The sequence below is a fragment of the Podarcis liolepis genome, assembly GCF_965112155.1.
Source record: "Podarcis liolepis genome assembly, chromosome: 10".
NCBI lineage: Eukaryota > Metazoa > Chordata > Lepidosauria > Squamata > Lacertidae > Podarcis > Podarcis liolepis.
In genome coordinates this window covers 26,492,461-26,518,984 of record NC_139562.1, presented here as the reverse complement: position 1 = coordinate 26,518,984, position 26,524 = coordinate 26,492,461, and the positions used below count along the sequence as shown (strand labels likewise).

The 26,524-nt window shown below is 42.7% G+C and overlaps 2 protein-coding genes across 2 annotated transcripts in view; one reads left to right on the top strand and one right to left on the bottom strand.

The window, feature by feature from the left end:
- LARGE1 (LARGE xylosyl- and glucuronyltransferase 1) overlaps nucleotides 1-26,524 on the top strand; it is a 317,228-nt gene that overhangs the window by 280,912 nt on the left and 9,792 nt on the right. The window contains exons 11-14 of the mRNA XM_083462155.1: nucleotides 1,118-1,281; nucleotides 8,575-8,853; nucleotides 18,461-18,607; nucleotides 23,184-23,379. Coding sequence (XP_083318281.1) covers nucleotides 1,118-1,281; nucleotides 8,575-8,853; nucleotides 18,461-18,607; nucleotides 23,184-23,379 — 786 coding nt within the window. The remainder of the gene's footprint in view (nucleotides 1-1,117; nucleotides 1,282-8,574; nucleotides 8,854-18,460; nucleotides 18,608-23,183; nucleotides 23,380-26,524) is intronic.
- Nucleotides 17,319-26,524, bottom strand: part of LOC310687292 (protein HP-25 homolog 2-like) — a 54,100-nt gene continuing 44,894 nt past the window's right edge. The window contains exon 3 of the mRNA XM_083462245.1: nucleotides 17,319-17,629. Coding sequence (XP_083318371.1) covers nucleotides 17,592-17,629 — 38 coding nt within the window. The 3' untranslated portion in view covers nucleotides 17,319-17,591. The remainder of the gene's footprint in view (nucleotides 17,630-26,524) is intronic.

Genomic DNA, 26,524 nt, shown 5'->3' with positions numbered 1-26,524 from the left:
TTTTTTTAAAGGAAGATGAGGATACATCTCTGGCCATCAGTTGATCATTTGATGACTGGAGAGAGGACAATAATCCCCCTGCTCGGCTGATCCAAGGCTGAGAATGGGAAGAGCGGGTCTGTGCTGAATGTGTCTGCTGGTGGGTATGTCCTCTGTTCGTGCATGAGAAGGTGTGAGGTGACCACACCCACCACTGGCATGGGGCCCTTGGACGGTTGGCCAAGAGCAAATGCAACCCCCAAACTATAATCAATTCTTCTGCTGTTTTGTTTGGTGAGCCATTTAGTCATGCACAAATTTTGAGGATGGCTCTTTGAAAGAAAACATACCTGCAGCCGTAGGAACCATTGATGTGTTTTTTCCAGAATGCCAATGGCATAGCTTTCAAGTATCCCTGCCAGAAACTAGAGTATTTGGTGCTCTGCCTAAAAGTAAGTCTTGCTATATCACTGCTGCAACAAGGCTGGATCCAGAACAGCATATACAGAGGCAGAGGCAGAATTTTGCCAGCCCATATGTCTTCAGAAAGTTCATAGGAGGATATGATGGTGATGATATACATGTATTCCCCTCCCAGTGGTTAATCTTTAGCTTCTCTCAAAAACCTTAGATGAGTTGTTGTTGTTTTGCTATCCTGGCTAGTTTCCACTGACATACCCAGTGCTGCTGGAAGGGCTTTACTTTGCATGCAGATGGTTCCAGGTTCAATCCCTGGCATCTCCAGGTAGGGCTGGGAATGTTTCCTTTTTGAAAACGTGGAGAGTCACTACCCATGTGAACTACTGAATTAGCTGGACCAATGATCTGATTCAGTATAAGGCAACTTCCCGTGTTCCTTTTAAAAAGTTTATTTGTTCTGATGGCCACTATAAAAATATGCTTGGTTAATGAGTTCTGTAAGTTAATTATGCATTGTGCAAAGTAGGCCTTCTGTTTCTTTTAGGATCTGTAAGTGAGATGACTTTGGGGTCTGCGAGAAAGTTCATACATGCAATGAATGAAAGTGACAAGATGCTAGTGAGGCACCTAATCTTAACAAACGACTACCCTTCACTAAAAGACATTTAGTAATATATATACTTGTGGTTTCCCCTCCACTACCCTACCCCCACTACAGCTCCAGAAACAGCTGTCTGAGTTGGATGAAGATGACCTGTGTTATGAGTTTAGACGGGAGCGTTTCACTGTCCATCGCACTCACTTGTATTTTTTACACTACGAGTATGAGTCTGCTCCAGACAACACTGATGTAACGCTGGTGGCTCAACTCTCAATGGACAGGTAAGAAATGCCATTTTATTATGCCACCAAGAACTCTGGAAAATGCAATTAGCACCAGCTAATGAGTTCAAGAAAATTTCACAAGGTCTCATGTCGGTGGGGAAAAGAACATTTGGGATTCACTGACAGTAAATGAGTGCCATTTTCTTTCCTTCTTGTGGAAAGCACCAAGAGTTGTTTTGTACAGAAACAGGGACATGATGAGTCAGAGACTTCAGTGCTCAGGTGCAGGGTAGGAAGTTACGACCCCGGAAATGGCCTGATCCACCCTAGCTGGTAGTTAGCATCAGTTCCCCAAAATACACCATGTTCAAAGTGTTATACAGGATAGGCAACATAAGCACAGCAATTCATACTTATGGTACATGACAATGCTGTATAACAATGTCAATCCAGTCATTTGAGTTCATTTAAAATACATCAAAAGTGTAAATGAGTGTAAAAAAACATGTGGTGAGTCAGGAAAGGAAAGAACCTAGATAACATTGATTGGTGACTCAAGCAGAGGGTTTTTGTTAGTTCTCCCTTACCTTCTGTACCACTTGCTTTGCTGGGGATTTTACAAAATAGGTTCTTTGTTCTACAGCATATGTGGACCTCTCCATTTGGTCCATAAGGGTGGGCAAGCCATGCCCACCCTGGTGCCATATATGATGTTAGGAGTGGAATAGTCAAAGGTGAGTCTTGGATTAAAGAGGTTTTGATGCTTGCAAAGCCCCTTGAGTCGTGCTTCTCAAGGAAAGATGCACACTTGTACTGCAGGGATGGAGGTGGAAATCAAGTTCTGGCCCACTAGCTAGATCCTCTTCCATGCTCCTGTCCTAGAGCTACCTCTGTCCTTGATAGCCCATGCTTTTTCTGTCTTGCTTTTGCTTTGGGCACACTCGTAATTTTCTTTGAGCAGAAGCTGTATTGAGCTGGCAATTTTTATCCTGTCAAATTTGGTTTTTAAGCGGCTGCATCCCGAGAGCCTGGATAAACCCGGAATGTGCATTCACAGAGATTTTGAGCAGCCTGTAAAATGTGCATCACTTCTGTTCTGAAACCAAGAGCATCTCATCTGAAATGCAGCATCAGAATCCCCCCATCCCAATACCTGAGGCCCTCCTTCCTCCCTGCTGTTGGTAGAGTTAGTTCTAGGAAGGAAGAGGCCCGTCTTCAAAAGAAGCAAGCAGTCAGCATTGCATTAGGCAGAGCACATACCTAGCAGAACATGAGGCATGTGCAACACCTCTGTCCCTCTAGTTGACTACACAGAAAGATCAGTGTTCCTCCACAGGGAGACCCTAGGAACTTAGGCTGACTAAATGCATGCTGATTTTGCTGTAGAAATGAGCATAAGCCCACAAAAACCACTGCACTGTTTGGCTGCTAGCTTATGCATCTAGCACATTCAGTCATCATTCGCCACGTTCACCAGCGCCTGTTCTATTGATTTTTAATTTGGAAAACATTTCTTGGGGTGGTGGGGTTTGGGCTTTCGTGCATGCCTTTTGAGTTAAACAAAGACGAAGAGAAGAATCTCACACAAATCCTGTGTGAATGCCACAATGAATTAGAGAAGGAAATGAGGCTGTGTATGTTTTCCCTCCAGGATTTTAATTCAAAGGAGCGAACTGCAGCTCAGCACTGTTTTGCTGGCAACAATGCAGCAGTTGAGCATCTGTTTCGCTTTTTTGGATCCATTCAGGGAACACGCTGTATTGATGGACAGGGATGCCCATCTTTATTCAGAAAGGAGAAAGCAATTGGCCTGACATGAGAAAAAATAATCTTTCCACGCACTGTTAGTAAGTTGTTGTTATTCATTGATTCGGGTTGGAGATTCTCTCTTTCAGCTAAAATCAATAAATAATATCCCTACCAAAGAAGCTTTTAGCCATTTTATTTCCTCTTGCACCTTTCAGTTGTTTTTCACTATCTTTTTTAAACTGTTTTTCTTTATTACATTCCTCCCACAACACTTGTATTGTGTGTTATTGTCATTGGCAAGGAGAGGTGCAAATACCAGTAATAGATGAGGCTAGAGCATTTGTTCTTTCAGTGAATGCTGTGAAGAGAGTGGGCTGGATGCTTTGAAATGTCTCTCCTCACCACCATCCCTAGCAGAGCTATTTTGCAGTGCTCCTGCAGCACAATCGCTGGGAGTGTTGCTGCTCCCTGGTCAGTTGATGTCACTGTGGTGGCCTCACCTAGAGGGCAAATCAGCAACATGCAAGGCCTATGGGGGGCAATGCTTTGGGGTGCAGACCTGAGAGAAGACTTTCTCATTTTTCTAATCCTAAATTCAGTTTTCCACACTTCTGCAACAATTTGTGATTTAAAAAAAACAACCTCATGTAAATTCATCAGGATTTTAATGTGAATTGTTTCCTAAAATACATGCCTGTATGCAGTTTTACAAAGTAATGCTTCTTAATATAATGGATTTTTTGTATCTTATTTTCAGCTATATATACATTTTCATGCACATTTTACTCTAGTATATGCACTTCTGTACACATTGCTTGACTGGAGGACTGCATTGAAACATTTGGGAAGGTGTGAGTTTTGAAGGATGGACTGTGCTGTGGTTCCCAGATGGTTTCAAAAAATGCAGATTTGGTAGATTCACCTATAAAGGCATGTTTAACCTACCCATTCCCGCGAGACACCATTGCTGCAAAATACCATCCCTAGAAGCAGCAGTACTGTACCGCTGATCAGCTGTTGTGGAGGAGACAGAGTGTCAATTTGAATTCTTGCAGTCTGCAACAAATCACGCCAACTCTATGGCCCTCTCCACAAGCCCAGAGATGGTGGTTGCTGAATGATAGCATTTGGAGGACCAACAATCTGCCTAGGCATTGAATCGCCAAGCAGGCCAATAAAATACTAGCCAGGTAGTAATCCTATATCCTTCTACTCCCACAGGTAAACTTTTGCAGTATGTCAGACACCCTGAAAGGGCCCAGGGACCCTGCTAGACTTTTCCATGACCACACTGAAGCAATTGGGAGCTTTATCTGAAATCAGTTCCATCCATCTATGCTGATTGTCTGCTTTTTGTTGCATAATAGGGAAGAGAAATCCACTGTGCTTTTTACTGTATATTTTTTAACAGCATCATATGTTTTATTTATGATTCCTATCACGGGCTAGCTAAAGCTTTGCACATACCTTTGGGGGTGTTTTTGTTTGTATCGATCCCTATTTCTAATTTAAGTGTGTGTCACACCCAATAATAACCATCATTTCAATAATAGATTTAAAAAAGGACAAAATAATGATTCAGGTATAGACTAGCAAACGTAATCTCTGGTATCTAGGGAAGCAAAGCTTCTTGGATGTCATCAGGATCATTCAGAACTGCAGGGAAAAGCTATTAATGTTGAAATCAGAATTTATATTTGCCGGTTTGAACATGTTGTTTCTTTCTGCTGCACAGCTTAGGAAAGATGGCGGGAGAAGGAAACAATTATTATTATTTTTGATTACTTTGATGAAGAAAAAAAGATTCTTGTGCCTCATATAAACATTAATAGGGAGGTTATAGTAGTAGGGATTTGGGAGATGCAGAAGAAAATCTAACTGCCATGTCTTGATATTTTAGGGGGATTGGGGTTAATATTTTGCTGGTTTTTCTGCTTTCTCTTTAGATTAATGAAATAAGAGGTTTGGTTTAGCAAACACTTGTTCACATCCTTATGGCTGCTATAGTTATTCTTGCTACAGAGGATGGGGACTGTGACTAGGCAAGATTTAATTCAGTGATATACATGGAAAATGTTATGTTGTAGATTTAGGGGGGACCCCCCCCAAAAAAACCCCCCTGAAATTTTGATTATTTGAAGTGAAGATTGCAAGCTAAGCTTCCTATCCAAGCCAGGGCCTTACTTGGGATAGAGGCATTAACATGACAAAAGGTGTTGATGGCCCATCAAAGGGAATTATTGGACCTGGACAGGGGTTGCCATGGTGATGGGGTGTGTGTTTGAGGTGTCAGGAAAAGAGAGTCTTTAGAGCAAGGTGTGCTGGGAAGGAGGGAGAGAAAAGACTGGGATCCATCTTGGACAGGCTGATTGAAGGCTGGCTAGGAGAGATGTCTTTGACTCCAGGACTGCACTGCTGCAAGTCCCTCTTGAAATGACCATGCTAAAAGATCTGGAATCTCTCCATGCAGTTTGAAGGTGTAAATAGGTGAATAAATCATATTTTTTAAAGCTATAGCAGTCTCTACCGTGTCCCAATTCTCCAAAGGATCACAGACCCTGGGTGAATGCCTAGAACCCTCTGGTATCTTGCTACAGAAGTAAGGGTGGCACCCAACTTCTGTCACAGTCATTGGCTTTACATTTGTTTTTCATTTTAATCTAAAACACCATTCAGCTACACATACAGAAGAACTTCCTTATGTGATAGAAGACTTCTGCATCCCACCACACTCTGCCCCTTGGAGTGTGTTTACTGAGGATTCACACATGTAATCAGTGGCTAGCTTTCCTGAACATTTACCAAAGAGGGGAAAAATAGCGGAGCCTCAAGTCACCCTTGAGAGCAGCCTGCCAGCAAGTTCAGTTGCCACAAATGCCATCACCCCCCCCCCAACTTTTCACCTTCAGCTTGGCAACTGGAAGACCACAGGGATTTCCAGAGCTGAGATTAGGTTCACTGGTGGCCACTAACTGACCCCTGGGTAAAGAATAATTAATTTGCCTCAATCCATTCCAATGTTCACTTGCACTTTTGTCTGGTATTTTCCATTCTGCTGCAATAGTTTTAATTTTGCACAAGTGGTTCTTCTGTTTTGTCATCAGCTGATGCATAAATATCCTTTTATTATACATATGTCATACAGTACAGTATGATAGACACACATATCTACAGATCAGTTATCTTATGTGTCTTCCATTTCAAACTGGTCTTGTGGCACCTTAAAAACAAAGTGGGTCTATGACTGCAATCCTAACCATGCAATCCTAACCATGTCTACTCAAAAGCAATCCCCATTGAATTCAATGAGGCTTACTCCAAGGCAAATGGAGTAGCATTGTAGCCTGTCTCCCTATCTTGATTCCATAGTTCAATATAAACTTGTCACCCTGCACTGTTTTCCTCACTCGGACATCCGGGAGAGACAATTTAGCACCCTGTTGATATTTTGCTCTTTCTGTTCTAGATTGTATGGATTCCTTTTGACGTATTAAACGTTTTACAGGCACTCATCTTCACTCGGTGCAATGCCACTTAATTACAGATAGATCATTTAATTGCAACATTTTATTTCATAAATACATATTTTATACAGAAAATGGTTGCATGCATTTGTCTGCTAAAACATAAAACTCAATTTATGTTTTAAATGTTTATACTAAACATGATTTTGTGTTTGACAGCTTGAAATCTGTTTTTGTGCCATGTAGAAAAGAACAATAATGATGATGTGTTCCTTTGGTTTTTAAATTCACAGTACAAAGAGGATTGAATAGGTCTGTATAGGCTGCCACTAGCAAATAACTAGAAGTTATAAGTCAACAACTTCAGTGGGGGGATGAAATTTGTCTGGGGTTGGAGCAAGGACACTTAATATTTTAAAACAAAGATTTAGGGGACAGATGGAGGGTGAAAATGAGCAGTAAAATCCAGTTGGTTCCCCCCTACTTTGACAAAGAGACTTTAATTAAGGAACACGGATGAAGTGTACAGAAAGCAAAAGAGATCACGTCTTCCCATATTAAAAGAGCCATAATGCATTCAATTTTTAAAAAATTCACAGTAAGAAGCGGATTTTTGTCCATGTTGACTGTCTCTAGCAACAAACAACTTATATGCAGTCAAAAAACAACACTTCTAAAAAAAAAAAAATTGCTGAGGCACCTGTCAGGACAGCAGCAATTATACATCAATGAATATGTAAATAGTGTATATTGCAAAGCAATTTATGCATCTATTTAGGTATAATGGGAATATGTTAAAAAGAACCGAGGCAAGCATCATTCATAGCAAGAATCTGTGCCATGATGGGGGTCAAATGGGCAGGTGGAAAGAAATCCACTTGAAAGTCTAGTCTTGATTTCAAAAGATTCTTCCTACATCTCTACCCCAGCACATGCACATGATTTCAAAAAACAGAAAGGCTTAATCTGCATTAACATCAGCAGCTAAGTACCGGTACTTCAATTCTATGCAGGCACATCAGTATGGTTCTAGTTGCTATTGAACAATGCTGGGTTAAAAAAACACAGTTGTTTTAAGGTTATCTGGGATTTTTAAAATTTTGTTTTTATTGTATGTTGTCTACAGTTGGAAAGGTAGTTCACAATTCTATAATATCATTATTATTACTGCAACTACTTTGCAAACTCCACAGAGAAGCAAGAGCATCAAGGGGTGTTATTTGGAAAGAGCACTCTACCACTTTTTATCAAAGAGGGCAGAAGTTGTTACACTCTACCACAATCCCAAAGCATTTTCAAAGCATTAAAGAGCAACCAAGCCATCTGCATTCAACAGGAAAGTATGGCTAGCCAAATAAAAACTCAGCAACACTATGGACACATCCAGCTGTAGTTCACGGAGCTAAATAAGTGATAAACTGCCAGAATGAATGTTGAAACAGAAATTCAATATAAATTCAACTCCTTGTGAATTTACCACTTAATAACAACCAATAAATGTCCTAAGTAAATATTAGTAACCTAACTAGGGCTCCCTGAAGTACTGCAGCTTCCCACAGCTGAGGAAAACTTATATATATATATATAAAAGCAGCATAGCTAAACATTTCTTTCCTTAGCAGAAAATACAACAGCAATGAATGAAGCAATACAGTGTAGTGGTAGGCACTTACTCTTGAGTATACCATTGCCTTCCCCAACCTGGATTGTTGAGGATTACAACTTCTGTCAGCTACTCAGCATAGTACCTGGTTGGGAAAGACGTAACAAACCATTACCTATTTTATTACTTAAATGGTTTCATTCTTTCAAAATATTGAAGGTGATTTTTGCCTCTCCAATGATTCCAGAGGCCCTCATCTGCTGCATCTCCCCCTTCCTTGTTCTCTGTGATGGGACAAAATCTTTAAAATTAATGTTTCTTTCATTCTAGAGAAGATGTAAAATGTACCAGTTTTTAGTTGGTCTTTGAAGCTCCCATTTCGGAGATGGATCTCCAAGTGATCTTTTGACTTCAAAGTATCAACATATGTGGAAATATTTGCATGGAGGTTACCCAGTACAAGAGTTTAAACAGAAAAGGGGGACATCCTTTGGTAAAAAATTCTCTGTTCTAACCCTTCCTTTCTTCTCTTAGACTCCAGATGCTTGAAGCTATCTGCAAACACTGGGAAGGACCAATCAGCTTGGCACTCTACCTTTCTGATGCAGAGGCACAGCAGTTTCTGCGCTACGCTCAAGGCTCTGAGGTCCTCATGAGCCGTCACAACGTTGGATACCACATAGTGTACAAGGAGGGCCAATTTTATCCGGTGAACCTCCTACGGAATGTGGCAATGAAACATATCAGCACGCCATACATGTTCCTGTCAGACATTGACTTCTTGCCTATGTATGGACTCTACGAGTACCTCAGGTAAGCACAAGAATTGTTCTGACAGGGTCACAAGAGTCAAGCCATTGGTCCATCTAACTCAGTATTTTCTACAGTGACTCTCCAGGCTTTCAGACAGCGAGTCTCTCTCCGCCCTACATATCATTTCATTTATTACTTATTTTTATTAAATCTGCTGCTCTTCATGTGTAGATTTCAGGACAGTTCACAACATAAAATTACAACATTAAAAACACACAAAATACATAAGAAAAATAAGAAAAAAACAACCCAAACCAATAATCTCCCCCTTCCGCAACACAATCAGCTAAAGGCCTAGTTCAGGGGTCTGCAACCTTTAAGACAAAAAGAGCCACTTGGACCCATTTCCGAAGAAAAACAACAACTGGGAGCCGCAAAACCATTGCGACATTTAAAGCATGAGGAAGGTGATGTTGGGACGGTGCGTGACTAACGCATGCACCGCCCCATGCGACGTCACAGCCAGTACAGTGCCCGCCACAGTGGGGAGTGTCGGGGCGCACAATGCGCCTCCTCCCCTCGCTAGTATCCGCCCCGGAGCCGCGGCAAAGGTGTAAAAGAGCTCCAGAGCCGCGGGTTGCAGACCCCTGGCCTAGTTAAAGAGGAACATCTTTGTCTGGCGATTAAAGATGTATAATGAAGGTGCCAGCTGAACCTCCCTGAGGAGACCATTCCACAAATGGGGAGCTACTGCAGTAAAGGTCCATTCTCATGTCAATACTTTCCACAGAGGCAGAGCTAGTTGCTCCGGCACCCAGAGCAGCCCACATGCTGTGCATCTGGGGGTGGGGCCATGGGGGCAGGGTGAGCATCTCTGGGAGTGAGACACCCATGGGGTGCGGAGCGAGCTGCCCATGGGGGGTGGAGGGAGCCACCCATGGTGGGCTGCTTCCTGGGCGAGGGGGGAGAAGGAGTCGAGCCACTTTGCCAGCAGCCTTCCTCCCTTCCTTCTTCCTTTTGACAGCTCAGGGGAGGCTCCCCCCCCTAAGCAGCCTGGGAGTGGGGGGGGCAATGGCATGTCGCCCGCCCGCAACTCCCAAGCCTCCCCCGAGCTCTGGAAACGAAGGGGGAAGGGGGGAAGGTCGCTGGCAAGGTGGCGCAGCTCCGCCCCTTCATCCAGCGGCTCAGGGTAGGCTTGGGAGTCGCGGGCAGGCAGTGTGCCACCGAATGTCACCCCCCCCCAGTGATGACACCTGGGGTGGACCGTCCCCCCTACCTCCGTCCCTGACTCTCCAAACATCTCGTAGAAGAAGCACACAAAGAAGGGCCTCAGAGAATGCTCTCAGGGTGGGTTCGTATGGAGAGAGGTGGTCCTTGAGGAATTGCAGTCCTGAGCTGTTTAAGGCTTTATAGGTCAAAAACAGCATTTAGAATTAGACCCGGAAACTAATTGGCAGCCAGTGCAGTCAGACCAGGATCAGTGTAATATGCTCAAACTGTCTTAAGCAATCTGCTCGCCAAATTCTATACTAGCTGAAGTTTCTTAACCTTCAGAGGCATCCCTATGTGTAACACATTGCAGTCATCGAACCTAGAGGTTACCAGAGCATAGACAACATAAGTTAGTCTATCCCTGTCCAGATAGGGGTGCAGCGGGGCCACCAGCCAAAGCTGATGGAAGGCAATCTGTGCTACTGAGGATTTATTTATTTATTTATTTATTTATTTATTCATAATGGACACTTTCATAAAATATGTAGAAGTGGCTTGCAGCATACAAAATATAATAAAATCAGTTGATAAATTTCCATAAAGCATAATTAAATTACCTTGTGTCCCACCCATCCTTCAGCCACCAGGAAACAGGAATATTATAGAATACTCAATGCTCCATCACACAGAACAGTTCGTGATAGTAGAAATGGTGAAACTTAAATATTACAAAACATGAAATTGTGTTCAAAATTTTGAATCTAGATAATATACTCCAAAGGGAGATTGTGAAAGTCTCTGCTATGAGTCACTTTTAAACATAAAAATGCTCAAAAGCTATACTAAATGTACAATCACATCCTGAAATGGCATGGAAATGGACCGAGTGCCCCACAGGTCTCTCCCATCTCTGATATCTTTTCTTCTAGGATGTCTTTAACAAGAGGGGATGTGAAAAATGTTATTGAAGTTGTTATCTCCCTGACATACTGTTAACCCAGCACTGTACCTTGAAAATGGAGCTGTGATCCAAGCAGGTTAGATAAGTGATTGAAAGATAAGATCTTGTCAAAGCAGAATAATTACTACACTGAACTTTGGAGGTGGGGGGAGTGACTTCAGTGTGTATGATCGTATAGCAATAAATATGAACAGTTTGGGTTTCGTGGTCTTCAGACCTCTGCTCTATTTACATGGCTTCTCTTAATGAAGATTCCCCCCACCCTTTACCTTTTTCCAATACATGGAACAAGGAGGACACCATGTGGTCAGAAAAAGGATCCAATATCCTTGATTTTCATGAACTGCTTCTTTTAGAGAGGGATGTTGTTGTTTTTACCCAACTTTCACCAAACCCATTTTTACTCCTATCACATCTTCTTTTTCTGCCCATATCCATTTTAATACATGTGATAGATTATTCTGATAGATACTTTTTATTCCTTATTTGCTGTCTGCAGTTCAGCTGAAAGTTTTATGAACCACTTCACTTTCTCCAGTTTAGGATTCCATGTTCCAGACCACCTTGGCCAAGGTCAATGTGTACATTCTAAAACTCAGCTGAGCAGAATCTACAGTCCTTCCAACAGGCCCTGCTCAGGAACTGTTGCAAATGCTTAGAGCCAGCAATTTCTGCATATTTGTGTGCAAGCACACACATGTTTATGTTGGCTCTGGAAAATGAGAGGTGAGCTGTGTTTTGTGCCTTGGAGAGTCTTAGAAAAGTCTTCCAGTTCAAGGTGTTGAACAGGCAAACCAACTTATTGATTAGAAAATAGACACTGAATAGAAAAACCATCTAATTTTAGGAGTCCACGCTCCACTTTGGTCCTTTTCTGTCGCTTCTTGAAATGTAGTTATTACATTTGTGACATAGCCCTCTCTTTTGCTCCATTGCTTATGCCCTAACATAGAAGAATTCCCTTCCCCTGATAGATGACATACTACTGGTGAAACAGTTCTGAGGGAGTAATATAAAATATATATTTGATAGGTTATTCTTGAACAATTAAGTTACACTTTGTCCACTGCAGGTGTGAGGAGGAAATTGGAAGCTTCATTTTTAACTAACAGTTAAACATTTACAGTTTAACATTTACAGTTTAGCATTGTATACAGTTTGTTAGTTATGTCCACAATTTATATACTGCTGAACTATGATTGCCTCTAAGTGGTTCACAAGGACACAGTACAAAAATATGCAAATCAACATACACAAAATAGCATAACAAATACTGTGTTCAAAATACCATCAAGGTAAAGGTAAAGGGACCCCTGACCATTAGGTCCAGTCGTGACCGACTCTGGGGTTGCGGCGCTCATCTCGCTTTATTGGCCGAGGGAGCCGGCGTACAGCTTTCGGGTCATGTGGCCAGCATGACTAAGCCGCTTCTGGCGAACCAGAGCAGCACACGGAAACGCCATTTACCTTCCTGCCTATTTATCTACTTGCACTTCGATGTACTTTCGAACTGCTAGGTTGGCAGGAGCAGGGACCGAGCAATGGGAGTTCACCCCGTCACAGGGATTCGAACCGCCGGCCTTCTGATCGGCAAGTCCTAGGCTCTGTGGTTTAACCCACAGCGCCACCTGCGTCCCTCAAAATACCATAGTGGATCCTAATACCACGAAATGAAATCCCTATTTGTCCTAGCCTAGCCTAGCCTGATAGAAAAGTAAGGAACAATTCCACTTGAAAATAAACTCTATTATAATTATATTATAATTATAATTCAGTGATCTTTTACAATCTGGTTTGACTACATGGACTTACAAAGTTGTCTTCTACTAAGTCAGATTACTTTTCCATCCAGCCCAACAGGCAGCAGCTCTCTGAGGTCTCAGGCAGAGACCTTTTCCAGCTTCAGTCTTTTGCACTCTAGATCAGAGATGCAGAACTCTTCACGTGGTCCTCTGTATGCTGTTGCACTCCAGTTCCCATCAGTACATCTGGCAAACCAGAGCAGCTCACGGAAATGCCGTTTACCTTCCCACCAGAGCGGTACCTATTTATCTACTTGCACTTTGACATGCTTTCGAACTGCTGGGTTGGCAGGAGCAGGGACCGAGCAATAGGAGCTCACCCCGTCGCGGGGATTCGAACCGCCGACCTTCTGATTGGCAAGTCCTAGGCTCTGTGGTTTAACCCACAGTGCCACATCAGTACCAACCAGCAATTCCCGTGGTCAGGGACCTGTAGTCCAAAGGGACCTGTAGTCCAAAGACAAGTGGAGAACCTCAGGTTCCCATCCAGTGATGCAAATGCTGGAGGCTGAGTCACCACTTCACTGAGTCATTGCATAGTCATTATTATTGCTTATTGCTTCATCATTTAGCTCATGATCTGCAGTCTGGTCAATACGTAGCTCTTTGTTGAAGGATTGTTACAAGCCTGCCTTGGGATTGCAGGGGGCGTGTTGTTGTTTTGAAAAATCATAAATATGATTTTCCACATGCTCTTTCTTTGTCTTTAGAATGTGGGTGAGAAGTAGGTGCTGGAAAGCAGCTATTTATGTGTGAAACCTGAACCAATCTGTTCAGGCATTGTATAGAAATAAATACGTAGCCTGCACAAATCTTTCTACTTCAAACACCCCGGCACATAATATAAATATATTAGAAGTACTGAGTCACACTTGAGTCAGCTTACAGAAGCACTACGTTTAATGCAAGTGTGATCGACCGAAACTGTCCTTAATTGAGCAAACTGGAAAGAAATGTCCACTTAATGAGTTTATATAGATCCTCAGCATGAAGCCTCAAATTCAGATATAATATCCTGAGTCTTAACATAGATCCTTTCCCATTATGAAGCTCATATACTGTTGACATTCCAGTACTGCCTAGTAATGGAACCAGGCAGCTCTTCGGCCCAAGGAATAACAAAGTTCACATACTGCTCACTTCCCATTTCTGGGTGAGGCTTATCTTCCTTAGCTTACACCTCTCATTTTGGCACTTTGGACATAGAATCATAGAATTGTAGAGTTGGAAGGGAGCCTGATTATCATCTAGTCCAACCCCCTGCAATGCAGGAATGTGCAGCTGGATCAAACCTGCAACCTTGGCATAATCAGCACTATGCTGTAACCAACCAAGCTACCCAGTGAGTTGACATATCTGCATTGCAAAATTAGTTAGTCATTTACCACTTGCAACTGTCATGGCCTTGCCCTAAGAAGCCTGAGAATTATAGTTGGGTGAGGGGCTAAGGATTCTCTTAGAGATTCCTGTCCCACTCTAGAGATGAGAGAACTTTTGGCTCAACTTGGGGGAAGACAAAACTAAGTATCTACCCTGTTTTGTTTATTGGAGGGTGGGACTGGGGTGGAGTTTGTGGGTGGCTCGTTTATAGCAACAGAGTAACTCATTCTTTCTGAACTTTAGGGGGCGTTTCCTGATAGCTGCAGGAAATCACTTTTTTGTATGGTAGCCATCATTTCCCACATTAACACACAATGTCTTCAGATGATGCAACATCTGAGGGCTCTGACAGGATCCCAGAGTCCTCCTTCCCAAAGCCTAGCTAGTGCTTGCCAAACATTGGGAAGGAGGAGGGAGGTCTCCAGACCCCTGCAAGAGCCTCACCCCTCCATCCCAAAGCCCAGCACCTCCCTTATCCAGCTTTGGGATGGCACCACGAGGGCTGGGGTGGGTGTCAAATCTTGGCCTTGCATATTGCCAAGGTCTGCTCCTGATCTGGAACACTGTGGCCAAAGCAAAATGGCAGGTGGGCTCTTGCCACAGGGTCTCTGTTGTTACTATTACGAGGAGCAGCAGGAAAAGGAAGGCAGGCAGGCAGGCAGGCAGGCAGGCAGGCAGGCAGGAAGGAAGGAAGGAGTCAATGTCCCACTGCTACCAGTTGTGCTCACTGACAGATTCACCCACCCCAAGTTTGTATAGCTCATCTAGATTATCACAATTTGTAGAACTTTAGGAGAGGAATAGTAGGGACTATATGGGAGAGTGGTCTATGGAGAACTTGGTCATGGCAGCAGCTGAAGTGGTTACCAGGAGCACATGACCAACCTGCTCACCATTGGAAACAAAGCTCAGGCTTCCACTGATGCCAGTGCTGCACACCATGTGCATTTTTAAAGCTGTTCTCCACAGCTGTGTGGCTTATAGATGAGACATGTGCTTAGAGTAGCAATCTGGAGATCCAGCATTACTGCAGTCTTTCTGGAGCAGGGCAGAAATCAGAGCTGTTGAATAATGCTGTGACCATAACCATCATCCATATGTTTCATGTACCAAGCATACTAAGAGCATCCTAGTCATATACCTGTAGCCATTTGACTGCCACTCTAGTGGTACTTTGTCTCCCATTTCTTCTTAACCATTGGTTGCATCTTCCTTTTTACAAAGGACAAGAAAGGGGCAGGGCAGGGTCTTTTTATGCTGCTAATGCAACAAAGGACTTAACCTTTTCAAAGTATTCCCACAATTCCAAAAACAACATCAAACACAAGATGCTATTTCCAAAATACTACTTACGCTGCCTTCAGATGCCTTGGATTAATGCTAAACTGGAGGAGAGGGGTGCAGAAATAGTACTGCTAGGTAGAAGTACCAGCTCTTGTGATACGTGTGCTACAGTTGTTTTGGCCATGCACGCAGACAGATCTTGCGGTGCCCTGATTTGTCATTTGGACCAACATCAGTCATCACACAGTGATCAATGTACAGTTGCAGTGTAGCTTCTGGGTGTCAGCTGGATCACCTGGAAAACTGATTCCCTGGAAATGTCCTGCAAAACCTATCTGTACTTGTAGGAATCCAGTTCTGTCTCCTGTTTGCACAATAAAGCTGAGGGAAGCCTACAGTAATAGCAGAGAAAGTCAAGATAATGATCTACAGATTAGGCCAATATGAAAGCATTTTAACTAGTTTAGCCCCACTGCATTTAATGAGATGCAAATGGCTTCAGTGCACCTTCTTCCTGCTTCAGTACTTTGTGGGTCTTGCCAAGTTCTGTGCCAAATCTACAGAAGAAGGCACAAGTTAAAGCAGTGGGTGGAATCATTAAGAGTGTCACGAACGCTGAATAATTCTGGCAGCTGGAGGAGGCTGGTTGTAAAAGAACTTTCTATTTAGAAGCAGTTGCCTGGGTCAATTAGAATTGATGGAAGGTAGGGGGAGAAGAAATAGAGAAAAAGTACCCAAAACTTATAATGGGAAGCTGATAAAATTCAATAACCTTTGCACACTGACAAGGAAATTTGATGCAGACTCTTCAAACAACTTTCAGAAAAGTTTCCCAAGAGTTACCTCATTTTATGGAACATCCACACAGAGAGGCCTGAGGGGAAATCTTTGATTGGTAACTATTATGAAATCCCCCAAACTTAAAGTTTATTCAGACAATTTACTTCCCAACCCCACAGCAGATGTGACAGCAAATCCTAGGATGTGGCTCCCTTTCATTTGTAATAATCAGAATCTTGAACTTGGAGCTCTTGAGTTTGCTAATATTTCCCTTGGAGGCTCACAGCAGTATCATAAACATCATTACAGTTAATCCTGTTAAGGGGAGCCAAATTTGACATAAGTGGAGAATGAGACTTTATTAAGGAAATGTTTTTTTTTTTAAAAAAAAAAAATGATGCTGCACTGTTTCTTATGACAACAGCAGTCAGACCCATGCAGATGTTCTGTCAGCCACCTGTGTGAGCAGAATATGTGTCTATAATGTAATATATGTGGTGTACTGGTTAAAATGTTGGACTAAGATTGGGGTGACCTGGTTTCAAATCTCCACTCAGCCATGAGGCTCAGTAGGTGATCTTGGGCCTGTCACACTCCTTTTCTCTCAACTTAACCTACCTCCAGGGCTGCACACTCACGAGGCAGAGTGAGGTAGCTACTTTGGGTGGTGGAAACCCAAGAGGCAGTTCCCCTGCAAGACACCTAGCCACTGCTGGCAGCAGGGAGAGCTCACTGAAATCTTGCAAGATATCGCAACACACACAAGATCTCATGAGAATTCAGCAAGATCTTGCAACATTTCAGTGAGATTTCACCAGAAGCTGCCACTGCTGCCACCACCACTTCAATGGGTGACGCTGCAGAACCCAGGTAAGGGAAGTGGTGCTGTAACACATTCCCATTTTGCCTCAGGTGGCAAAATGGGACACATTACCCCTGCCTACCTCACAGGGTTGCTGTGAACATACAATGGGGAGAGAAAGAACCATATGTGCCATCCTGAAGGAAAGGTAGAATATAAACATAATGAATAAAATAAAATATCCCAATCTGCAGGAGACATTTGAATGGCCATTCAAGAAGAAATAACTCAGTTGTTGAGCATGTGTTTGATAACAAGCATTTTTTATTTATACTCCACCCATCTTCCAACATAATAAACAGCAAAATGTCAAACACTTAAAACTTCTTGATACAGAGCTGCCTTCAGATGTCTTCGGAAAGTTGTGTAGTTGTTTATCTGTTTGACTTCTTGTCTCCAGTACCCTGAAGAAGACCATGAGATGTTCAAAAGTATACAAGAAAGTGATAGGCAACCCATGCTGTCTGCCCCCACAATCGACCTCCCTGAGTGAAGGTTTCTTTTCCAGCTGTTGCAATTAATATCCCACTAGCAGGCCTGTCTTCTTTGAAGAATCTGAAGAGAAACAGGACAAAAGTCTTCAAGCAGGAATGAAGAATCTGTGATCTTCCAGACATTGTTGGACTACAGCTTCCATCATTCCTGACCATTGGCCATGGTGGCTGGGGCTGATGGAAGAGTCCAGCAACATCTGGAGAGTCACAGGTTTAAAGATATCCAGACTATGGGGTTTGAGCTCAGACTCAAAGCAGTGGAGAATCATCTCACAATGTATGACCTCAGGCATGAAATAACAGCTCAGTGAGCTCCAGTTAATGTACAAAATAAAGTTTGATTGGTAATCTCCACCCCCTCTCTGACTGGGAAAGAAAACTGTACAAAGTAAGTCTTGCAGAAATAACTCAGGAATTGTTAGAGTATAGGAATGTTGAACACTAATGCTTGTTTGTTTCTAACGTGACTTCCGCAAACCTCAGCAACTGACAAATTGTGTACGTTTAAAAATCCCAATGGCAAAATTATTAGTCTTCCTAACATTTCCTCTTTGAGCAGTGATTTTGCTAGTGCATATGAGCTGTGTGGCAGAGCAGAAGCTGTGCACCTCTTCACAGGGGAAATATGGAAACCACGTTTTGGCCATAACAGGGGAGCCTGGAGAATTGGAAGTACATGCCTCCGGTGATGCCTTTTTTCCACCACTTATCTGCAAAAGCTCCAACTGCAAATGAGAACTTGCAGTTTAGACAATGGGTGACTATAACAAATGCAATGTACTCACTGGGAGCTAATACCTCTCAACTGTATTTGTTCAGGTAAGTCTTTAAAAAGCTAATTAAAAATTTTGCTAATTGGTTTTGGTTTTTTCTTTTCATTTTTCTCCTCCAGGAAATCTGTTGTCCAACTGGACTTAGCCAATACAAAAAAGGCTCTCATTGTACCTGCTTTTGAGACCCTTCGCTATCGCCTCTCTTTTCCCAAGTCAAAAGCAGAGCTGTTGTCTATGTTGGACATGGGGACCCTCTTCACATTCAGGTATTGCATTCATCTTTTTAAAAACAACACCCACCTACTCACCCACAGTCAGGGAATACTAAGGTTTTGTTAAAAACATATAAAAGTTTGTGAAAACTCACTCCAATGCTTTATTGCAGGGGTGGGGAGCCTGTGACCCTCCCTAGCTGGACTACAAGGCTTATCCTTTATTGTCATTGGCTATGCTGACTGGAGGCTATAGCTTCCCCACCCTTTTTATTGCTTCATCTCAACCACCAAAACTCATCCCTTTTTCTGCAATATAGGAGGTTCTCCAGACGAGGGAGTCCATAACAATTGCACAATGACCCCTGGGAATGCCTTTGTGTTTTTCTTGTTCAAACTTGGTAAGACTGTGAAGATCACTCAGCCTTAGTGATTTCAGTGGAGTATATACAGAATGAGATGTACACAAGCATGAAAGGTCCAAGCCATATGGAGCTGCATAAATTGTACTGAATATGGAGCTTTAGCATTTGCCAGCACTGTACCTTGCCAGTTAGGTTGATACAAAATCTCATACTTCCATCATTTAAAAAATGAATGAGGGGTTTTGCCTGGTTTGCATTACTGGGACCAGGCAATGGGATGAGTTAGTCTCTCCCAGCTGTGCCTGCATGGGAATTTAGGACAACAGCAACAGAGGCTGGAGTATCAGGGAGGGGAGATTGCTGTCATCCTTGGGAATTCTGTATCCCTCTCCAGGCCTCCAGCCAGGTGGGTACTGATTTGGAGTATGTGTATCTTATGTTTGTCACTTGGGGCAAATGTGGAATGCTATCACCAATTTGTGTACCACCCACCCCACTATCCTGAAGCCTCCCATCCAGAGTTTTTGCAGGTGGCCTTGGCCTTAGTGTTGAGGACTCCCAAGTTGATCGCTCAGGGAGACTTCAACAGCTGCTTGGGACTGCTCAGGACTCGGGGCTTTAAATTCTTTAAAACATAAATTCTTTAAATAGTTCCTCTGGCAAAGGCACAATAATTAAGAGTCCTCTTTTGATGGTTCCTGTTGAGTCCTACATAAAAGACCTAGAATATTCTTGACCCCTTATTAGGAGGGTGTGCATATTCTAACCCATTTTTGATGATGGGGCCTTTTCAAGCCTTGCCGACATACACGACAGCTTCCTGGTCTTAGTGTTCAGTGGAGTGCTCCCATTTCACATAGCTTCGTCTTCAAGCACTTAACAATTCCAAACTGAACAATTGATGAATGTGAGGAGTAACATTGTGTGTTGATACAAAATAACATAAAAGGTAAAGGGACCCCTGACCATTAGGTCCAGTCGTGGCCGACTCTGGGGTTGCGGCGCTCATCTCACTTTATTGGCTGAGGGAACCGGCGTACAGCTTCCAGGTCATGTGGCCAGCATGACTAAGCTGCTTCTGGCGAACCAGAGCAGCGCACGGAAACGCCGTTTACCTTCCTGCCGGAGCGGTACCTATTTATCTACTTGCACTTTGACATGCTTTCGAACTGCTAGGTTGTCAGGAGCAGGGACCGAGCAACAGTTCACCCGGTTTTGGGGATTCAAACCACCGACCTTCTGATCAGCAAGTCCTAGGCTCTGTGGTTTAACCCACAGTGCCACCCATGTCCCACAAAAGAACATAGTGCGTGCCAAAAATATTCTTGCCTCTTCTGTTTCCTAAATTGTGTAATAATTTAACAGATTTTTTTTTGTAATTAGGAAAATAACTGAATCTTTTCTAGCTAAAAAGAAATCTACTGGGAAATAAAACCTCTAAGTGTTGACCTCACTTTTATGATCCCTCATCAATCAAATTTTCCGCTTGCATAGCATTTATTTTCCCATTAGGGGCTTGCCTCTTTTTTCTAATTAACAACAGAGAACAAAGGTGGGCTGGGCTTCTGTGCTATTACCATCATTGCATAGTTAGTTCTCCTACTTTTATTGGCCTGTCTAATTCTTCCAAGTTCTATTCACCCACACCCACCCTGCCCGAAAAGCAGCTGACAATTTCCACCTCTATTTTCAGGTTGGCTTAATAAGTCATTAGTAGCCATTGAGGCCAAGTTGATGAGGGAGGGCTTCCGTGACAATGATTGCTGATCATGCCTGCAGCATCCCAAACCCTCTCACCAAGTGCTAGATTGCAATCTTTCCCTCAGTGAAATTGCTTTTGTCACCTCTTTCCCAAATTCATGACCTTTCCTGCCTTTGGGCAGCAGAGAAATATAAAGTACTTCTCCCTTGTAAATTCCTCCCCACCCTTTCAGTCCACTTCTCAGCAAATTCTGTGGTTGCCTGGCTATTCTAAGAATTTCATAACTGGAGATTAATGCATGACTCCATTCTGCCTTTTGTACCAAGCCATTCATATTAAAAGTGACCAGCTCCCTTGCGGCAGGAAGAGTCAAGCTATTAAGCTTTGGCCTGCTAAAGGGGACATCCAGGTGGTTAGGCTCTTCAGCACAATGAAAGTCCAACCAAGTGTGTTGCTGCTGCTCCTAGGTCCACATACTAAGTTGCTACCAAACTACATGCATCACATTCATGCTGGGGTGGCACATTCTCCCTTTTCCATGGTTACAAGTACATCAGTGCTGTTTATGCTATTGAAGGAGTTGTAACTATGCTGTCTGGAGCTAAGACACCTGGAGAGGCACTGTAGAGTGTTTTCTTATTATTCAACACACTCCCTCATCCCAGGGAGCTTATGTACTAAGTAGAGTCTTTTGTTCTGATTCTCATGTATAGCAACAATGGCCTGTCCATGGACTCAGCTATACAACTGCTAATAAAGCATTTTAAGTGTGTTGTAAAGTGCATTATACAAATGTGACACTAGATGGCAATTGTGAGCTATGGCAAATTCAATATATATATATATTTAAAACTTTTTAAAAGCATTTTCACTTTTTTATATGTGTGTAGATTCTACCCATGTCTGTTAGGCTTACATGAGCAGGAGTACATCAAAAGGCCCTGGTTGAGGCCCCCTTTCTTTGCATAGCTCCAACCACTGGATTATTCAGTTCACAGCAGTTTATTAGGGACAGGGTGCGACATCATACTCTGTTTCCACACTGAATACAATCTGGCAAATTGGGGCACTAGTGAGGTGTGACTTGTCAGCCCCTCAAGCTTCTTCCTACTTTGGCTCAGCTGCAATTCCAGTCTGGAATTCTCTGCCTCTTCCCTTCCTCCTCAGTTATAAGGTACTTTGAAGGCCCACTGTCAGCAGCTGTGTCTCTCCCCAGCTGTTCCTTATCTGCTTTCTAAAGTCACACTGAACAGGGGAGAATTGGATGTCTTGTCTGGCTTCAGGCTTGCATCCTAGCCTTCTCCACCAGTAAGCCCTGTTGAAGAGGGCCATGATCCTGCCTCCTTTCAGGGAGGAAAAGCAGAGGGCCGTGGGTCAGTCCCTGCTGGTCCTCCACAATGTCCAAAGCTTCATGTGTGACCACTCCATATAGATGAACATTGTAGTCCCAGAAAACAAGAAAGCGATTTTTCCTGTCATATTTTTCCAATATTTCACACCCAGAAAAAAGCATCTCCATGAACCATCTCCATGAAAAGGCAAGGACAATTATTTTTAGTGCACAGATTCTGGATATCTTCTGGAAAATGTCTGGATGGTTTGGTATCTATACAACTAGGAGTTTGCTTTGTTGAAATTTGTTTTTGCTGTTTCTTCAGATCCTAGCAAAACTCATCTGTGCTTACTCCCTAGCTAGTTCTGTGGAACATGCAAAATATCCCAAGGATTCCTAGGTTAAGCCGAACCTCCATGTCAAGCCCAACATTTTCAGAGAGTTTGTGGGTGAACTGAGATGTCTGACAGGAACATGTCAAGTTGACTTGACTGCACTGGTTCTTATGATAAACATTTGAGCGCACTGTAATACATGCTGCCTGTGATGTAATTATTTCTTAGTTTAATCAATAATCATGTGGCGAGGGCCCATGTCAGTGATTTCAGGAAAGGCACAAGTGCAAGAGAAAATTATTGATCGTTGTCTTAATAGGGTGAGCTCAAGCTGTGCTTGAATAGGCCTTGCTGTGACGTGAATAAGATTAAGAAAATATAAAAGGATGCCTTCCTGTAAATTGAATTGATTGTCTTAGATGGAATTGTGTAGATGGCACATAGCAACAAAATGAGAACTGTGATGGCACTGAAAGTATTTATCAAGGCTTTGTTTAATGTGTTTATCGATCTGAATTTCTGTCATGATATCAAAGAAGTGCCACTTCAGAATTCCGCATGCCTTGGAAACAAGCTGCAGAATGAAAAACAAGCCCTTATCATCACTAGGAACAATATGTTAGCTCATTTTCAGTTGCTTTATCTCAAAGTCAACATCTCATAGCTATGTTCCAGGACTGGAATTACTTTAAAATACGGAAATGAAGTGTCATAGTTCAAGAATGCTCCCCTAGTCAGTCATGGTTTGCCTTTTGCTCATTGGAACCATGTGCTCGATGCTATAGCGCTAATGTCCATGTTTCCAGCTATTCCATGAGCAGTCAAGGTAAGGTAGTTTCCAGCGTTTGCCCCATTTCAGTGAATTGTCTGACCAATGATTTTACATCTGTTCAAGGTATCATGTCTGGACAAAAGGGCATGCACCAACCAATTTTGCCAAGTGGCGAACAGCCACCACACCATATCGAGTTGAATGGGAAGCAGATTTTGAGCCATATGTCGTGGTAAGGCAGGACTGTCCAGAGTATGACAGAAGATTTGTCGGATTTGGCTGGAACAAAGTTGCCCACATCATGGAATTGGATGCACAGGTGAGGAGGAAATCTTTGTTCCAATATGGCATGTATGTGCAGACAGTTTAAAAGAGGCCTGCTCCTCTCCAGGTTGTAGTACAAACTGTTGATCAGGGCTGGGGAACCTGTGGCCCTCCAGATGTTGTTGAATTCCAACTCTCATTGGCTCCAGCCAGCATTGCTAATGCTCATGGAAGTTGGGAGTTGCAGTCCAGGAATATTCGTGGGGCCACAAGTTTCCCATTGCTGTTACTGAAGGAACATTCTTGCTTGGAATTCACTGGAAATAAGAGATGTGAGCTTTACATAAGCTGTCACAGCTAAAAGGTAACTAATCATCATTGTTGACAGGAGACACATTACAATCTCTCCTTATCGCTTGTTCCTGTTGGATGCTAGTCCTAATGCAACTGTGCTCAGAGATGTTGTGTGGAGATACACCACCTCAGTTGCTTTAAGACTACCTATCAGATCGCTTCTGAACTTTTGGTTTACTGCAAGTCTGAATTTGTTCTCCTTGTTCTGTTCTGCCATTAGGATGTGTGAGGAGCTCTTCTGTTAGGGGGAAACATTCAGACCCCATGAAGTCATGCTGTCCAGCAACAAATACATCGTGTCCATGTAGCATAGCTCTTTGCCATTAAGAATAATGCTGCACTAACTTTTCGTCTTAATTCTCTTTACAGTGTAAAAGTTGTTGTTTGGGGAGAGGAATTAACCTCCCGCCAAAATAAAAAAAGAAAGAGGCACTCTCCACACAAACAAAAATTGCTGTTTGTGCCAAGCAATGCATAGTGCAGACAGTCACTCCCCGCCTCCCACTTGCCCCAAAAAAGGGGGGGTAAACCATAGTCACCTTGTTTAAATTTGCACCTAACATTTTAAAGCTGGAGTTCAGATCCACAAGCAACATCCATGTTTCTCTCATGGCAAAGCAGTTTGCCAAGACAGGTCAGGGAATACTGATAGTTTTCTGGATTGCTTCTATTTTTACTGCTATTTGCTTCTTACTGCTTAAGCTCCCAAAGCTATTGAAGAGGGAGACTGGGAAATCCCACATGGGAATTTCTTAAGTTGCAATGTAAAGAATGGTGGGTTCCGAGAAGCCAACCTGGTTCTCCACCAAACACTGCAAAGTGACACATGTTTACTTTTGCTAATGCTGCCCTTGGTTATCAGGTATTGAAATCAGTCTGGCCCCTATAAACCCCAGACCTGGTTTTATGATTTATTTTACTTCCCTTCCCACTTGCTATTCCTCAGCAGTTTCAGATCTCTGCCAGCCTGGGTGATTGTTATCAGAGAAGGTCAATTTTGATCTTGCCTGTAAATATGTCATCTTGTTCCATAATCTGTCAATCTATAAGGCCCTGTGCTTTGCTAACTGACCTATTATTAAATACAGGAGAACGTCCTTTACCTAAGCATCCTTCTTGTCAAAATTTACCCTCCTAATGTTGACATGTAACAGCCTTGTTCAAGGAGTCTTTGTCTTGGATGGCAATTTGGTCTTTTAGTCAGTGAGGGCACATCTTCTGTTTAATCACAGCATATTTGAAAGTTTGTTTCTGGAGTCACATGGCAACCTTGGAGCTCCCACTCTACATTCTATGCCCATACCTGGGAAAAGTAGCAGGAGCACAGAAAGATGTATTCTACTAAGTCAGGCCCCACTAGTCCATCTAGTTTAGTACTATCTATATGAGTTGACCATGGCTTTCTAGGATTCATATTAACAATGTGGGAATTTTGCATGTACCTTTTTTGCTCTACCACTGAACTATGGTTCAGGAAGCTTTTTGGAGAAAACTACTGCTCTAGGACAACAGAGAAATTGAAAACCTTCCACATGGGGTTAACCATCTCCTTTTTGCAGCTACCTGGATTTGCCAAACTCTGTCCACTCACTCAACTCTGACAGTGTTGTTCTCAGCCTACTTACTGCATTCCTGATTTTTTCTGTTGTATTGCTTTCCTCCAGACCTGCTTTATGCAATTTCCCCACAACTGCATATTCAGCCTGTTCAGTGTAGCCTAGCATCACATTACTGGATATATATTTTTCAAGACTACTGTGCCTTTAATTAGAAACTTCCTCTTTGTGGCTTCTGTCTATAATTGTTTCCAGTTCAGTGTGGTGCATTACTGTTGATGAAATCCCTTTTCATTGTCCTTTAATTAGTGAATTCTAGTTCCTGCTGAGGCAGCGAATTACTGATCTGCCCTCACTGTCACCTTTCTTATTATTATTATGAAAGGAGGCTATTTTGCTTTTTTAAAAAGGAAAGAAAAATGAGATAAAACCTATACTTAAAGTCCCCCATTGGAGTTCAAGAACCAATTAAAGGTCTGGTTACAGACAATTCATCCCTAATGCCATGCCTCTTGAACAGAAAGGAATTAGATTAGGAATAGGGAACCTGTGGTCTTCCAGATGCTGCTGGACTCTCAACTCCATTTGTCCCTGCCAGTATTGCCAATGGTCAGAGATATTGGGAGCTGTAGTCCAACAATATCTGGAGAACCACAAGCTCCCCATCCGTGAATTAAAGGCAGAAGTTGCAAGAACAAAGCTTCTAACTGAAGTTGTGAGGAACTTTTGCTGATTGGCATATGCATTACAAAAAGGCCTTGGCCATGGAAATGGACAACGCCAGGTAATATAACACTGTATTAAATGCTTTGAAGATGCACTTATAATTTTTCTTCTGGTGGATTGTAGGAAAGCAACACTTCAGCAGCTCTAAAAGACTCTTGTGTAGAAGTATCCATAGTCTAAATCGGCCAAGAACAGGCAGATTCTTTGCCTTTGAATAGGCTCCAAAATTGTCAATGGGTTTAAGCTTGAGATTCCTAAGATATAAGGTGTGGGGGTTTTTTATCATGGAATAGCTTTCTTCTTGCCATAAGATATATAAGCAATGGAGAGAAATAACTGCTCCTAGAGAGGATGGGGTTGATGAGGTGTAACAGCAACACTGCTGAATAAAGAGGATGGATGAAAGGGCAGCCGAGGAGGATGTTGATGACAGTTGAACAGATGAAGAGCTGGAGCTCTTCTTGGAAGCAACAGAGCACACCGTCCCCACCAAGGAGGAGACAGGGGACTCCCCTGAGAAGGAGGATAGTTCACCAACACAGGAGCCAGATATATGGAGAAACG